Source organism: Stegodyphus dumicola, chromosome 11 (assembly GCF_044657685.1).
Source record: "Stegodyphus dumicola isolate Sdum_Otavi_A_Nest chromosome 11, ASM4465768v1".
Lineage (NCBI taxonomy): Eukaryota > Metazoa > Arthropoda > Arachnida > Araneae > Eresidae > Stegodyphus > Stegodyphus dumicola.
The window spans coordinates 94,375,889-94,393,752 of NC_140778.1; the positions used below are offsets into that span (position 1 = coordinate 94,375,889).

A 17,864-nucleotide genomic window follows, 5' to 3' on the forward strand; every position below is an offset into this window, starting at 1 on the left:
CAAATACTACATGCATGTGATATACTGTAGGTAATGTTCTGGGTTCATAACAAATCCCAAAGACGCATGTTATAAGATACGAATTCCAATGACATTGGTTATGATACACACTGTTGCACGTATGATACACTATATACATGAGTACATGACATTGGCTCCCTCTGTTACTCTAATAAGTCTGTAGTATCTACTTGTTTATCTTTTGGTGTGATAGGAGAAGGGTTAAAAGAACCCTTTATTAAATCTATTTAAAACTCACAGTGCGTCGACTTGACGCTAACAAACTACGCCTCACTCGGATGGTAACTCAAATAACAAGAACTAAATTAAAAATTAAAAGATAAATTCAAAGATAAAGATTAAAAATTCAAACGGAAGAATTATTCTACACGGCTCAGGTAATCCTGTTACCTCAAACGGCGTCGAAGTCTAGTGCCAGCAAAGTAATAGATGTTACGCCACTTTAACCAGCAATAAAAGCAGAACTAGAGGAAGCTCACAGTACAAAGGTACAGAGCTTGCCTACACTCTAACTTTTCGTTTCCGTTTCCGTTTGCCGTTGCCGCCGCGTCTAGCTTGCAAAGCTGCAAGCTGTATACCGGCAATCTTCATTTGATTGCTTCATGTAGGGATGCAGGAACAAATATGCCTAAGTGAGTCCTGGAGACAAGATATAATGCATAAAATACACATTTTTCTCATAAACTGGAAGGTTATGTACACAATATTTACAACCCTTTGCTTTGCATTAAACGAATAATGAGGAAAACCGCAAAAGGGCGAAGATGGCGATCCTCATGAAGAATTTCGTAGCTAAAAATTTCAAAGTGGTTCATTATATTACATTCTTGTGCTTCCTGATAGAAGCGCTCATTGAGTTTTTAGAGAAACTTCGCCAACGGTTCGATCTTAAAGTTGTCGTGAATCTAACTTTCCCTTCTAGATATTTAAACCTTTTCTCTTCAAGGTAGAATTTGCATTACTTCACGTGCACTACCAAATTTAAATATTCTGGCACTGACAGATAGGGGAATGAAGGTTTATAGGAAAGAACGTAAACTTAAATTTAAGTAGTACTGTGAGGTGAACATATAATATAACGTTTTAGGTAACATAACAGACGACGTTAAAACATTTAAACAGACGTATGTGCATAACACTATTGTAAGCATTGAAACATACAGACCCTATGCGAAGGGCATTTCAAGCATTATTATTGTAGAGATATTAAGATTTTTTTGGAAGCAGGCAAGATGAAAAATGAGCAAACGCCTTCGCTGGGAATCGAATCACGGACCTCTGGAATACCGGGTCAGTGTGCTGACCACTACACCACGAAGGCACGCTAGGAAGGCGTCAGAAATACCTTATATAATCCTCCTTTTAAAGAGTGACTGCGGTTTTAAGGGACCCAATCGCCAAATCCTGGCTGAGGAGAATCATCATCCAACACCCTTTTAGTTCGGACGCCACTGTAAAGACATTAGAATTTTTTTCGGAAGCAGGCAAAATGAAAATGAGCAAACGCATTCGCTGGGAACTGTACCACGGATCTCTGGAATACCGGTTCAGTGTGTTGACTACTACACCACGAAGGCACGCTAGGAAGGCGGGAGAAATATCTTACAGTATGTGGTGAATATATACTACAACTCTAATAAGGCGAAACTAAAAGATGTAAGCATTCATGATGTATACGATGAAAGCCGCGAAATCACCATCTTTTTTAAGACGATTCAAGCTCCGATCATCTTACTAATGAGCAGCAATCTTAAACGAAAATTTTCTATTAAAAGCAATAATTTGTAAATAACTAAACTAATAGCGAAAAGTACAATGAATTAAGGCAGGGATATTCGAATTTTATAGCAGTGCGACAACCTAAAATGCATAACGCCCCAGAAAACAATTTCGCGACCCCAATCAGAGCGTCTAACCTTTAATTGCATATTACATCAGTTCAGATTTTTAAGGATTTTTATTCCCACTATAAATTTTCGATAACTCGATCGGGTGGCGATCGACAGTTTAAATACTAGTGGATTAGAGGAAGCAGAATTTGGAACTATGAAAGAAAAGTAAAATAAAGCCTTCTTTCAAATGTTAAAATTTGCCGGGAATTGTAAAAGTAAACCAAAAAAGGTTTTCGATGCGATAAGAAGCTGCACTTCTAAAGCTAAATTTATTTTGTAAAAGATTTCGATAATGTAATATTGTAGTTGTAAATATTGTGTACATAACCTTCCAGTTTATGAGAAAAATGTGTATTTTATGCATTATATCTTGTCTCCAGGACTCACTTAGGCATATTTGTCCCTGCATCGCTACATGAAGCAATCAAATGAAGATAGCCGGTATACAGCTTGCAGCTTTGCAAGCTCGAATTTATTTTGTAAAAGAAACGAAGATAATTTGATGAGTTGAAAATAACTTGAATAACATTTAGGATAGAAATTTTGTCATTTAAAATGATAACTAAATCCTCTTGACTACCTATAAAGCTGCACGCAGAGCCTCATCAGCCGGAACGCGACTAAAATATTACTTCCTTACTCAACAATCACAATAAAATGATACTATGCAATTTAAATGCTTTGGTCTGCTCTTGAAAGTTTCACTTACTGACTTGTCACATAATGCTACTGGCATACGGCCTAAGCCCGGATATGAGATTTTCATATATCGCCATAGAAATGATATACATATTTATTGACCCAATTTATGACGTTTCAATTGTTGGGCCAATCTTATTACTTGTTACATGGCAAAGAATACGCCAAAGTAACTAATGTTTGCTAATTCAAATTTATTGCAGACTGCCGATTAGTTTTAATACTTTCATTGTTAAATAGATTCTTCTAAGCATTTCTAATCTAAGCATTTTGTTCTGATTTGAGCATTTTGAGGTAACTCATGAGGTAACTAACAGCGTTTTTCAGAAACAATAAAATATGGCGGTAGAAGGCAAAATATGTTCTTACCTGCAGCAGTTCTTGTAGTGTGGTCGGTGGAAGGCGTTTTGCCGAGTTGTGTGGCCTTGCCGGTTTCGATACCCCACGCAGCACGACCATCTTGCTCCAAGTTCCAGTGTGCGCACGGGGCACCTTCGAAGTTACAGCGGGCAGGGTACGCCTGACACACGAAATCCTTTTCATCGCTGAAATCACCGCAGTCATCATTGTAATCGCAACGCAAATTCTCTTCAATGCATTTCTTATTGGCGCACATGAAGTATCCATCGGGACAGATTTCTTTCTCTAAGTCTACTGTAAGTGGTGGAGCGCATTCCTGAAATCGAATGTCGTCCAAGCTGACAGCGCTGATGTAACTGTAGGGGCGAACAGTATCAAATCGCACTCGATAATCTGTTAATGCGCTGATATGAGCTTTGGCATGCATCCAGTTCTTGCTGTAGCTTTCTGTTGGGAAAAGATTAAAGACATTAGACATCATAGAATACATAACACCTCGCTCTTTGTTTCAAAAGTAAAATATGTTAGATGTTAACTTGAAACGATCCCGCTCTGTGGCAGAAAATGCATGTGGGATCGAAGCCGTCGGACTCGGAGCAAGCTTTTAATCCAATCGCTGTAGTATTCGGCTACACCGGATGGACTAGACTAGTGGTGTCCAACCGGTGGCAAGGCGCCCGCGAGCCACAATATCACCATGAGACAAAACCTTTGATCTTAGCGTAAAAAACATCCATAAAAAGATATTACTACACGTCACATACAAGGGCGTTGTTCATCGACTCGCGTATTATCATCTTCATTCTGTCCCATTTCCAGCGTTTAATCCCCACGGCGGATCAGGATTAGAGTGCTTGCTTCAACCAAGCCCTGTTCACTGCTGGCCCCGCTGCACATGTGCGCAAAGGATGAATCATTTATCCGGTTATGCTGTCGACAGCTGCAGGTCATCAGTTTCGTTGAAATATGTAAATACATGTTTGGTGGAGGCTACCAAATTGTGCTGCTTCTGGCAAGTTTTGAAATAATACATTAATTATTTCGTATATTTGTGGCGTCCTTGCCAATATGAGTGACGTGTCAGAGCCAGTGAAGGCAAAGAAAACCTACCACTTCAACAACCAAACGGGAGGAAGAATTGTTATTTACAACTGTAGAGGAAAAGTAGTTTGTTTATTATGCAATGCTTCAATAGCAGTGTACCAAAGAGATCGAATGTTGGGCGCCATCGTATAACCGTTCCTAAGGATTTTAACGGTATATATCCGCTCAGGTCTGCTTTATGTAGGCATAAAATTCAATCATTGAAATCTCCTTTAAAAGCTCAACAAAGCAGTCTTTTTACCCTAAAAAGTGAAGAATCACACAAAAGCGTCTTTCAAAGTAAGTTATGTTCTTGTATCGTATAAAAGGATATACTTAGACGGGGTATTGTGAAGGAAGTTATGCAGGAAATGTTAAATCTTTATTTTAAGAATTTAAAATCAAAAATGAAATCATGTTAGCTACAAAAGTTTTGCTTTAGCCACAAAATACGGTAGCATGATGATTGGACGGTTTGCTAAGAAATTCTGCCTACAAATTTAGATTTGATTTGGAAAAAGTAAGCGTATTATCTTCTGCCAGTGTGATGAATCTACTGATGTTGCTAACTTGTAGAGACATTTGGTAATTTTTGGAAGTCGAAGAGATGAAAAATTAGCAACCGCCTTCACCGGAAATCGAACCGGCTCTGGAGTACCGGCAGAACCACTACACCATGAAGTCACGCTAAGAAAGTGGGAGAAATACCTTATAAACTCACCACAACGAACCAATCACAAGTGATAAGTGACGGAGGACGTGGACACTGTCCCTTTACCTTAATGGTTAACCAGTACAGCACCAAGTCCGCCATTATCCAGAGCCGCCGATGGTGTTCGCTGCCGTTCAACTGCCCGGGTCCCAGTGTTTGTTGATATATAATAAGAATAGCACCACCAGAACCAATCACAACCGACTGTGAGCCGGTTATGATCGGGGTTTATTGGGTAATATAACAAGATGATACATTTTCCAAATCTAACTCATACCACCGGCGCTATTCATCATGAGGCTCGACCTCAATTACCTAATGACTATTATTATAGACATTATAAATTTTATCGGAGGGCGGACTTTGAATTATCGACTTTTTATAGCTTTGTTTGATAAGCTAGATGAAGAGTGTGGCGACATAATTTACCTTGCAGTGGTTGAATCGAAGAAAAATGTTAACAGGATTTGTTGAAATGTTGTCAAAGATTAAAACTTTTCTCATATCCAAAGGCAATTATGACCAAGAATTGAATAGAGTGGCTTTTTAGCTTGTCACTGCTAAACTCAAAGACCTAAATACCACGCTACAAGGAAAAGAAAAACACGTATCGGAAATGATGAGCTCAATACTTGCTTTTCTAGCTAAAATCGATTTGCAGAAGGACAACTTATTGGAGAAAGACTGTCAACATTTTCCTTCATTTTCTACCCTCTTTCTAGATTCGGAAATAACTCTGGAATAGGATCCATCTAAGCATTTTGAAACCTTTTCTTACTTAGCTCAGAATTTAAAAAGAGGATTCCAAGACAAGTTTTTCTATGAAGCCGATTTCATTGTTCACAAAAAATCCTTTCTTGGAACTAAACATGACATATGTGACTCCGTGAATGCAAAAACTGTGTTTTAGTAGCAAATCGGAAGCTGAATTAGAGATTATTATTTTTCGTATTAATATAACACTCAAAAGCGCAAAACACAAAGAACATTTCAAACTGAAGGAATCTATTAAATACAAAAACATACTTAGGTGTGCAATAAAACGGTTGCATTTTGTGCGCACATAATTAGAGATTAGGCTTCTGCACAACTGAAACTAATGAAAAGCAAGCACAAAATTACGTTGACTCCAGCATGTGAAAAACAACTTGGTGCTGGCATGTTGTGTAACAGAATATACACCAAATTTTAACAAGTTGTCAGAGAATATTAATAATCAATTCCTCGAAGTTGATGACTTAATACAGTATTTGGCAAAGATATATTTGACATTTTAACTATGTAAGAGTTGCATTTTCTTGTACCAGTAATTAGATTATTGGTATGTGCTTTTCTATATTTTTTAACATTGTTACGAATTTTGTAATTAGATAAGTAATTTTAATAGAATTATAAATAAAATTGTTGTATTTCTTTTGTAACATGAAAAATCTAAAAAGAAGCTATGCCGGAAAAGTAAGAAGACAGGAACAAGTGCATTTAATGAGTACTGTTTTAACGACTTATTTTGTCGCCAAATTTGGCGACCATTTGGCTACATTTTGATCCGGTCCCTGTATCACCCTGTTCTGTTCTGCACTGTATCCAGTCTCTATCCTGTACTGAAATTGAATAAATGTAATTGCCTACTATGTTAGCTGTAACCATAATTCCACCCTCCTATTGCTTTTCAACAATCTCGAGAAGAAGAAAGTACTAGAAATATCTCGGCGACCGGTTGAAGGCCGAAGAAAGAGTATCTGCTCTCAGTTGCTTAGTTATTGTAGTTGCGAGTTTTTAGTTCCGCGTGAACTGAGCTATCCGAGTTAGCCTTCTCTTTAGATGCGTTTTGCATTGCATTGTGTTTAATGTTCTTAGTAGTGATGCGTAACTACTGATTGTAGTCTGTGATACTGTGAACTCTTATACGAGTATTTCTTTGGAAAATTCCGGAAATTTTAAGAGTTTACTTTCATAAAATAAATTTTTATTAAGCTATCACCGGACCTGTGTGCATTCAATTTACTACGATTTCGCACACACACAACAATATGAAGTAAAATTAATTTGAACCTCTGCTATATTTGCGTTTTATTAGTGTATTTTCTTCAGTTTTTTGCAGGTTCATTATTAATTTTCCTTATTATTTTTAAACACACAAAAATCATCCGTAAAATCACATATTTTTATTAAATTGCTACTTTCCGAACGTAAAACAACGGGTTTCCGCGAGGAACGGCAGAAATTTGATGAAAGTAGCTTTTCATTTAAACCTGATTGGACACCTGTTGGACTAGACTTGCCTGTAGCCACTCGCCTGTAAACCCAAAGATATATCATTCCATATTTAAACAGACGAAAACACTGCGCTTTCAAGGTTTATCGATACATTTCACCCACTACCAGAGTTTTTGTTTTTTCTCCAGTGACGGGTACTAGCCATTACAGGCGTTCTGGACTATTAAGGACGGAAACAGTCATCACTTTATTATAGAGGCACATAATAGGTGGGAATTCGTTGCCTCTTATGAAGGGACAGATAATTTACATCTATGCCTTCTACGGGATTCCAACCCGGGCCCTTCGGTACAGCAGTCAAGTCACTAATGAAACTATCCCGGTTGGACGACGATATAAAGATATGATTAAGATAAATGATATAAAGATATGACGATGAAAGATATGATGTATTGTAAAGTTTTAGTAAACTTGCATATAAATATAACTAAGAAATTTAGTTTATAGAAAAATCAGGATTTTTTCTGATGCAGAAGACCTGAAAAATAAGCAATGCTCTCGTCGGGACTCTAACGTGAACCTCTCGAATACGCGCCGAGTGTGCTACCGTTGCACCCCGAAGGCATGCGGAAAGGAGGGAGAAAATACCTTATATACTCCCCCTTTTAAAGGGCGACTGGGTATTAGGAAACACAATCGCCAAATGCTGGTGTGAAGAATTGTCATTCACCACCTTTTAGTTCGGACGCCATTGTAGATTCTTTACATTATTTTTGATGCTGAAGATATGAAATATGTGCAATGCCCTCGCCGGGATTCGAACCTGGACCTCTCGAATAAGTGCCGAGTGTACTGCCGTTATACCACGAAGGCATGCAGAAAAGAGGAACAGAATATCTCACAAGTTCTTTATAAATAATTTGAAGATGTAAATGATAAACTGGCTTATTTTCAAGGGGCTGATCTTCCTTTCAATCTAAAAGATTCCTTTTTTAATCAGAGAAATTAAAGTCAACCCACAGGATTACTTTTAACATACAGAATTCAATTTCAAATTGAAGAACCTGCAGCAGTATCATATGCGCAAATGTACCGGCATACAATGTAAATGATTAATTTAAAAGTAACTCACAACTATTTTAATAATTATAAATGTTTCTTTTGCATATTATTGTATTATCTTTTCGTGGCTAAAGTTTTCATAGTGATTTCTTTTTAGAATCCAATTTTTTGTTTTTAAAAAATTTAGTTTGATTTAGAGCTCAAAGTTGTTAGTTGATTAGTTTAGTTTTGATTTAGAGTTAAAAAATAAATAATTTGGTTATTAGCATGGCAGTGTCGTTTGTAGTTCAGTAAAACACCGTTAAGGCAGTGAATCTTTATCTTATAGAACCAATAAACTCATTTTCAATCTACAACAGTGGTCTCGAACTAGCTGTCTCCAGAAGCAATTATACTCGGCAGACGAATACATTTCTCGTAAATTAATTAACATTATTGTCCCAAATGGGCGTTAACCCAGAAGGGTGATTAATTTCGTTTTGGCATTTTGCCAACTACATTTCAAACTGACGCCACCATATAGGAGCCCTGAATTATGTATATTTAAAGAAATTAAATAATGAAGAACCTGCAGGTATGTGTGAATGTTTCTCTCAGTGTGAAAAAACAACGGTACCTAGAGACATCAAATTTTCAACAACCTAGTCCTACACTTGAATATGGGCTCCCTTACAAATTCTTTGCTTTTCGCCTTCTTTTTCTCTAACTCCATTGCCCCTTCACATCGGGGTTCAGTCAAGTTCTCTCATCCCCGGACCCATTGCGGACTTAGTTCAGTTCTAAAGGCATGTACTACAAAAGCAGTAGAAGCTCTATATAACAACATCTGGTATCAAAGTATCGGTGAGACAAAGACGCTCAGTGTTGCCTTTTGGCTCTAATGGCAAGAATGAATGGCAGTTGCAGGTCTTCAATCTTCAAAAAGGTGAACTTATAGTTTTAATTTTTTAGCAATGAAAATTGGAAAACATTTAAGCAATGCAGGCAAGAAAACGTAATAAAAGGTAACTGTTAGCAAAGAAAAACATTTTAAATTTAATTTAGAAACAACCGATTTGTTAAGAAAACTCATTTTCTTTGGGAGGTTGGGGAGAACTCGGCCAACCAGCTACCTTCAGATCATTCATTAGACCCTCATTGATACATTTACACAAAATTTGAGTTTCAGACCACTGATCTACAGAACTTATTCTCAATCAGAACTCGGCCAGCCAGCTGCCTTCAAATCATGCATTCGGTCCTCATTGATACATTTATATACAATTTAAGACCACTGATCTACAGAACTTATTCTCAACCAGAACTCGGCTAGCCAGCTGCCTTCAAATCATGAATTCGGTCCTCATTGATACATTTATATACAATTTAATACCACTGATCTACTGAACTTATTCTCAACCAGAACTCGGCCAGCCAGCTGCCTTCAAATCATGCATTCGGTCATCATTGATACATTTATATACAATTTGAGTTTAAGACCACTAATCTACAGAACTTATTCTCAACCAGAACTCGGTCATCCAGCTGCCTCAGATCATGCATTCGACCCTTATTGATGCATTTATATACAATTTGAGTTTAAGACCACTGATCTACAGAACTTATTCTCAACCAGAACTCGGCCAGCCAGCTGCCTCAGATCATGCATTCGACCCTCATTGATACATTTACATACAATTTGAGTTAAAGAACACTTCTACAGAACTTATTCTGAACTTATACAAGTGTATTTCAATCAAGATTTACACTATCCTATACTTACTTCCATACATAGCTGTTTCTGCTTTCCATATAGGTTTTAGATTTGTGCCATCTTTGCCAGCGTAAAGATTTAACGAGCATGACCACATTCCACAGTAAATCCAGAAATCGAGAGCACAGTGGGAATGCGTAGCAGAAATCTTGGGAGTTACAAGCGACGTAACATCTCCTTGCCGTCCCGGTGCAGCATCTGCCAGCATGTACCATCCATCAGTTGAGTTGGTAGAATGGTCAACATTGGGTCGATAGTTTAGATTGACCTGCCAGAGTAATTCACCAGTTTAAGAATAGTGTGGTCGTAAATATTATTTTAATTCTCTCGGATACAGTAATAGCTGATACAGTAATTAATCTAAAAAATATTAAATAATTTGAATTTAAAATTTTCGATTTTTAGATATTCTGAATTTCGATTATCCGAATCGCTTATTTACTTTCTGGGCGAAGAAAAATCAGTTTGTTATCAATTTATTTACTTGGTTTCTAATTTTTTTACTGAATATAATACTATTACAAAAGGATCAATAAACTACTTATTTATTAAAAAGCTGTCTAGCAATTTAGATGACGCTATATAAGAAAAGAACTAGTATACAACACTTAGCAAATATACAACATATAATTATTAATGAGAAAGCAGTTTTTCTTTCGATTACTTAATTTTACTTAATTGTATACCTTGAACATACACACACACACACACACACAAAAAAAAAAAAAAAAAAAAAAAAGAGAAAGTGACAGTTCTATATCTCCCGTTCTACTGAGCCGACTAACGAAATTCAACTTGAGTTTTTATGTCTCGAAATCGCAACTTAGGATATTTATGAGATATATATACATAATCTTAGAGGAAAAAAAAAAAAAAAAAAAATGGGACAGTCCTATATTATCCGATCTAGTGGGCCGATTGACAAAATTCAAATTGCGTTCTTCATGTCTCGAAAGCGCGACTTAGGATATATATTAGATTTATATATAGCACTATTCTAACATAGGTATTTTGACACAAAATCGGACTTTTTCTGAAATAACATACCAATTGTTTTACATATTTCGATTCTACGACTCAAATTACGCCTAAATATGAAATTTTGTAAAATTTGGAGCGAAATTTACGGAGAAATTCACAAATTTATGTTGGCACTTTTTTGTCAGTTTGCGCCAAGAATACTTTACTTGGCGAACTTCTTAATATATGGCAACCTAGTTTCCTTTCCCGTGAGTGGAAAAAAAGTCACCATCGTTCCTTTTTTCCAAATAATATTCTTTATATTATATTTTTAATTATAACTTATTATTTTAAGTAATTTTTTGTTTTTCGAATTTCATTTTAATTGTTTAAGTTGCATGGTTTTTTTCGAATAACTGTTTTAAAAATTTCTACTTACCTATTCGAACTGCGTAAATAAAGGTGCAGCGTTTATTTTTTTTCAAATAGTTTTCTTTATATATATATTTTTTTTCATAGTTATTATTTTAGGTAATTTTTAAATTCTTAACTTTTATTTTAATTGTTTGTGTTGCATTGTCTTTTCAGATAATTGTTTTAAAATTTTCTATTTATTCCTTCGAATTGAGCATTTTAAATATATTTATTAATATAAATTTTCCAGAATTTGATTTTATTTATTTGAATTGCGTTTCTTTCGGAGGAATACTTTGTAACTCAGACTACGATGCGTTTGAAAACTGCATATATTAAAAGAGAAAATACAGTAAAGCACAGTTAACACGCCTTTCAGTGTTACGTTCAGAAAAGATATATATAAATAAGAGAGACATTTAACTTAGGATTGCGACATTTTAACTTAGGATGACTTGCATACACTGCTTTAAACAGTTTTATCATTATGCCCATTGCTTTACACAATTTTATCCTACATTTGGCTTCTTAAATGTTATTCATATTTTAGTCAAATATTTTATTTTTGAAATCGTAAGAATCAAATATCATAAGATTAAAAAGTTTTAAATTAAAAAAAAATACAAATACTAAATTTTACCATAAAATTTATTTTTTCTTCTCTTTTTCTCCAGGCATTCTACTTCATTCTTGCTCTTTTTCTTTAGGCATTCCCCAAGTATATTAAAAAGCATCCAAATTTTCGAAATATCTTGATATTTCTGACAATCATTTTAAATAAAGTTATCGCCTTCCATTTCATAAAGGCTCACAAACGGCCGAGCGGTAAAGTCGCTGAACACTGATAGTTCACTCCGGAGTTCAAATCCCGGTAAACGGGCTGGTTGCATGGGCGTTTTCGTGGTTTTCCCCATGTGTAACGTGTATACGAGCCAGTTTACCTTAGAAAGTCCTCCACGAAGACATCCCTCCCTTTAGGCAGATAGCCCTCGTGTGCTTTGCCATAATTAAATAATCCAATCCAATCCTTAATTAAATATAATTGATTTGTAACTTCTACTAGAGCTGACGGTAAAAATTGAAGTGCAAATAAATAATATCGTGTGCAGTCTTGATTAATATAAAATTAAAAATTTTGCATAGAAAAATATTTACATTCAGACAGAAAGTTTTTTGAAATATTTGCAAATACTTTATAAGAAGGATTTATTAATAACCGTAATAATTATTATATTATTGATGATTAGGATTCAGTTCTTGACAATTACATTCTAAATTAGAATTTCAAGGATATAATGAAAATACGCTATGCACAAAAATACATTTTAGGATAAAAAATGAGTTGATTTTTTATGTTTTAAAACTTCTTAAATTCATTTAATAAACATCGTATCCTCGTTGTTAATTGGATCCAGAATGTTGTAAGTCGTTTATATAATTATTTTTACTTGTCCACTGAAGCTGCTGACTTATCCAGCCATTAAGTAGCTGCAAATCATTTCTACATAACCATTGAACTTCCACTAATTCAGTCTCTAGAGGGTTGTATGTTTATATCATAGTTTGACTTATATAAATGATTATTCTAAATCTTATGTTTCTATAAAAATATACTGTGCTTTAAAAATATGGATGATAGTATCTGTCGCTCTTTCAGCCACTTCAAAAGCAACAGTTTGTTTAGAAATAAATTATGCAGTTAATATCATAAAATATTTTCATAAAATTCAAATAAACATTAAACGAAAATTCTCAGTTTTAGACAATTCGATTTAAACGAAGTAAAGTAGCAGACGATAAAACGCCGAAGGTAAAAATTTACTCTTAGAAAAATGTACTCTTATTTTTTTAAAAAAAAAGGAAGAAAGAGAGAAAAACGTTAAAATTTGAATAATATCATCTATAATTTAAAAAAAAGCTTTTCATATAGTATTAATAAATATTTATTACGCCTTATTGAGGGAAAAAAATTTCATATAATTAATTCTCCGTAAAATTTTACTTGAAATTTAATGTTAAAAATAGCTGTGGCAATTCAGTGCAACAAAACTCCATAGACCACATTTGGCGTTATTATCGCTCAAAAAAAAGATGCCAAATTTCAAAACGCGAAAATATGTAAATTCCTGTATATCTTAGAAAATTTTGAATAAAAAAGTCTAATTTTTTGCAGATATGCTTAAAAATACACCTACTTTATGATGATGGTAAAAATTTTATAGGTTATAATCCAAAATCTTTTTCGAAAAATTTATAAAAATTATTTAAAAATAGAAATTTAAAAAATAAAACACAAAAAATGGGTAAATTTTATTTGGAATGAACCTAAATTTTGAAATGTGAGAGAAAAAATCAAAAAAGTTTAATAAAAAAAGAGATATTAATAAATATTTGCCAAATTCAATTAACATTGAGGAGCTAAAATTTTGAGAGCTAATATTTTAAAAACTAGTCGTACGATTTTTACAAAACTTGGTATTCTGGCATAATTTGAGTCGAAGAATCAAAATATGGAAAAAAATTGGTATGTTATTTCAGAAAAAGTCCCAATTTGTGTCAAAATACCTATGTTAGAATAGTGCTATATATAAATCTAATATATATCCTAAGTCGCGCTTTCGAGACATGAAAAACGCAGTTTGAATTTTGTCAATCGGTCCAGTAGAACAGGAGATATAGCACTGTCCCTTTTTTTTTTTTTTTTTTTTTTTTTTTGAGCAGTGTACATGCACACAAAAACAAATGATTACAGTTCGAGAAAAATTGGATGATTTATTGAAGTGACAGATTTTCACAAATTGAAAAAGTCAGTAACGCGTTTGTCCACCTCAGGCTCTTATGCAAGCAGTTATTCGGCTTGGCATCGATTGATAGAGGTTGCGGATGACCTCGTGAGGGATATCGTGCCAAATACTGTCCAACTGGCGCGTTAGATCGTAAACATCCCAAGCTGGTTGGAAGGCCCTGCCCATAAAAGCCCTCTTTCTGTGAGCCGTCTATGAATAGTCCTTGCGGTCACTGAAGCACTAGTTTCACGTGCAGTCGATGATAATGATGCATCTAAGGCTGCGAATGCGGCTCTGACGATTGCTCGGTCTTACAAAACATTAAAATTGTTTTAAAAAAAATTATAAAAATTACTAAAAAATACAAATTAAAAAATTCAGAAAATGGCTGAGAATTTTGTTTGTTCTGAACATAAATTTCGAACTGAGAAAAAAAAGGAATCAGGGAAGGTTAATAAAAAAGGAGATATTAATGAATATACAGCAAACTCAATTAACATTGAAGACATTGGATATGGAAAAAATTTGGCATGTCCATTTCAGAAAACGTACGCTTTTGTGTCAAAATACTTATATTAGAACAATGCTATATATAAATCTAATATATATATACCAAGTCGCGCTTTCGAGACATAAAATTTGCAATTTAAATTTCCTCAGACGATCCAATAGAGCGGAAGATGTAGAACTCTTCCTTTTTTACGCAGAGTGTATATAAGCTTAATTATTTAAAGATCCTATGGTAATAAATATTCTAAAGATTCGTACCTCCTTATTGATCTCCTTCCAATGTTTGTTAGAATTTTCGAAAGAGAAATTCTTGAGCAACTTAAGCATCACTCCCGTCACCTAAGTACATTAAAATTGCCAAACGGTTTAGTTTTAGAAACCAACATTCCATAATATACGGGCTAGACGCAATTATTCAGTAAATTGCTACCATTAATGAGAGTAGTTTACATTCTGCAATCGTTTTACGTGATGCGAAGAAAGCATTCGTTTCATTATGGTAGTTATACATCTTAAAAGCACTAAGTCTAACCCTGTTCAGTCAAATCTTTCATTACCCCTCTTACTTCATAACGTAAAATAATGAAATTATCAACAATTTAAAACCCACAAGCTTTTAGCGCAGCAGAATTATGCAGTATAATATTAAAAAATACTGTCTTCAGTTTGTAGAATATCACACTTTTCGGTAGCATACAGAACTATCTTCAGTTTGCGAAGTCTCTTTGGTAACATACTGTTACGAAATGTCCAGGCGCGTTCAGATAGCTCCCCCGCAAAGCAGGTTTTAGGGTTGCCAGAAAAAGGGCAAGGGAAGGCAGGGTTGTCCCATTTGGCAAGAAATCGCCCAAATGGCGACAAAATTGGTAATATGCCATAGACGGATGTAGAACCTTTTGGAACGATTTCTTACTGTTTTAGCCCAGAATGTTCTCGAACACAAGCCAAAAGCTATATAAATCCTGCTGGTATGCGGCGAGTCGGTCAGTGGGGAGTCCATCAAGTTGATAGTCAGTCAGTGAGCGAGTGCCTTGAAGTCTAATGCTGAATTGGTCGTCGAGTGCATCGAGAGAGTCTCTTAGTGTATCGTGAGTTAGTGCATCGTCGAGTTTGATCTTACAGAGTATTGAGCTCCAGGAACGACTGAACCGAGTCGGAAGCTGTACTCTAGTGTATTGTAGAGTGCATCGCGAGTTGTAGCGTGGAGAGCCTCGAGAGTACGTAGAGTTCCGAGAACGACCGAGCAGAGTTGGGAGCTGTAGTCTGGTGCTTTGACATGAAACTGTCTCCACCGTTATAACATACTGTTGCGAAATTTACAGGCGCGTTAAGATAGCTTCCCCGCAGGTTTAGGTTAGCCAGAAAATGGCAAGGGAAGGCAGTGTTGTTACATTTGGCGATAAATCGCTCAATTGGCGACAAAACTGGCGATATGCCATAGACGGAGGGAGAATCTTTTGGGACGAATTCTTACTGTTTAGCCCAGAATGTTCTCGAACACAAGCCAAAAGCATATAAATCCTGCTGGTATGCGGAGAGTCAGTCAGTGCGGTGTCCATTGAGTTGATGATCAGTCAGTGAGCGAATGCCTTGAAGTCTAATGCTGAGTTGGTCTTCGAGTGCATCGAGAGAATCTCTTAGTGTATCGCGAGTGCATTGTCGAGTTTGATCTTAGAGTGTATTGAGCTCCGGGAACAACTGAACCGAATCGGGAGCTGTACTCTAGTGTATCGTAGAGGGTATCGCGAGTTGTACCATGGAGAGTCTGGAGAGTACGTAGAGTTCCAAGAACGACCGAGCAGAGTCTGGTGCTTTGCCGTGAAGCTGTCTCCACCGTTACAGCCTGTAGGCTGTGTCGCCGATTGTTTCAGTGTGTTTATAGTAGTTTTTCGATGACTGTAAAAGACTTTTTGGAGCTGTCTCGAATAAATTGTGTTTCGATACTTTATCAAGTGTCGTTCTTATTTACCCCAAATCCACGAACCCGTACTTAACGTGAAGAGAAAAACGTAACAAAACAAAACTATCTTCGGTTTGAAAACAAAACTGTCTCTTTTTGGTAGCATACACTAAGTTAAGGCTCTAAATAAACCTAAGCTACTTACCGCTTTATCTAGTTCAGCAAACAGAAACGAGAGAAGACCATTTTACTAAGAACTCAATTAAACTGAACGGAAGTCATTCCTAGTGCTTACATACTCAGCCAGCATTTATCGCGTCGTCTCAGAAAGTAGAATTTTAAATTTAACGAAGTCTTAGTTGCCAAAGGCTGCACAGAATACTAAAACCGCAATTTGGCTCTCATCTACACCGGCGTCACAACACTACTTGCAAGATTAAAGCAACACTGTGCACAGGAATGCAATCGCAGAATATGAACTAGTAACGTGGCCTTCAGCAGGCAGAACACGCTGCGACTAAAGCATACCCTGAGTTCCTGGTCTAAGATAATTTGAGTAACGTACCGTATATGCACTACATGAAGAGAAAATTACATTGGAGACAATGATCACATCATGAAAATCTTGTATGAAGTACCGGGGATATATCGTTCGTTCCCCGTATCGTTCACATGAAATCTTCAAACATTATGAAATATATATATATCGTATCGTTCACATGAAATCTTCAAACATTATGAAAATTCCGAAATGAATATTAATTGTCAAGTTACATCAATGAATACCGCTCCTATACTGTTACAAATACTACTATATGAATCGAAATTTCAGTTGCAGTTTATGCTGTAATCTATAAAAATGGCTTTTTTGGTGAACGATGGAGAAGGACTTCCATAGGCGGATCAAAATCTTATGACTGAGCATTAATTACTTCGCACCGTATAAATTTGGTTATGATGCCACCTTTCTCGGAATCTTTGTTGATGATTTCTACAACTTATTCTTGACTTCACACAGTTTATCTGAACTAAGAAGAGACCACTTCGTTTTTTTTTTTTTGATGAATCGCTTCCATTTCTTCGAAATCAGGTTACCAAGCGATTAATAATAATTGTCTGGAGCATTTAAGAAGGTCTCTTTTAAAGGTTCAATTATAATTAGTTTATTATGGCAAAGCACACTAGGGCTATCTGCCTACGAGGAGGAATACCTTCGTGGAGGACTTTCTAAGAAAAACTGGCTCGACACACGCTACACCTGGGAAAATCCACGAAAACGCCCATGCAGCCAGCCCGTTCGCCGGGATTGGAGCCCCGGACCGAGCTACTAGTATTCAGCTACTTTACCGCTCGGCGCTGGTCGGTAGGTTCCTTTAAAAGCTTCAACAGTTTTCCGGTAAGAATACATTGCGGAATTTTATATATTTATAAAGTTTCACTTACTTTCTTTAACCAGTTCTTTTATCTTGATTTGCTTTTCTGTCTTTCTCATTTC

The 17,864-nt window shown here is 35.8% G+C and overlaps 1 protein-coding gene across 2 annotated transcripts in view; it reads right to left on the reverse strand.

Moving 5' to 3' along the window:
• The window catches only part of LOC118194239 (MAM and LDL-receptor class A domain-containing protein 1-like), a 458,361-nt gene that overhangs the window by 79,282 nt on the left and 361,215 nt on the right, over nt 1-17,864 (reverse strand). For both annotated transcript variants that reach the window (XM_085827015.1, XM_085827016.1), the window contains 2 exons: nt 9,809-10,067; nt 2,982-3,419 (listed from right to left, as the gene is read on the reverse strand). In XM_085827015.1, the coding sequence (XP_085683141.1) occupies nt 2,982-3,419; nt 9,809-10,067 (697 nt within the window). The remainder of the gene's footprint in view (nt 1-2,981; nt 3,420-9,808; nt 10,068-17,864) is intronic.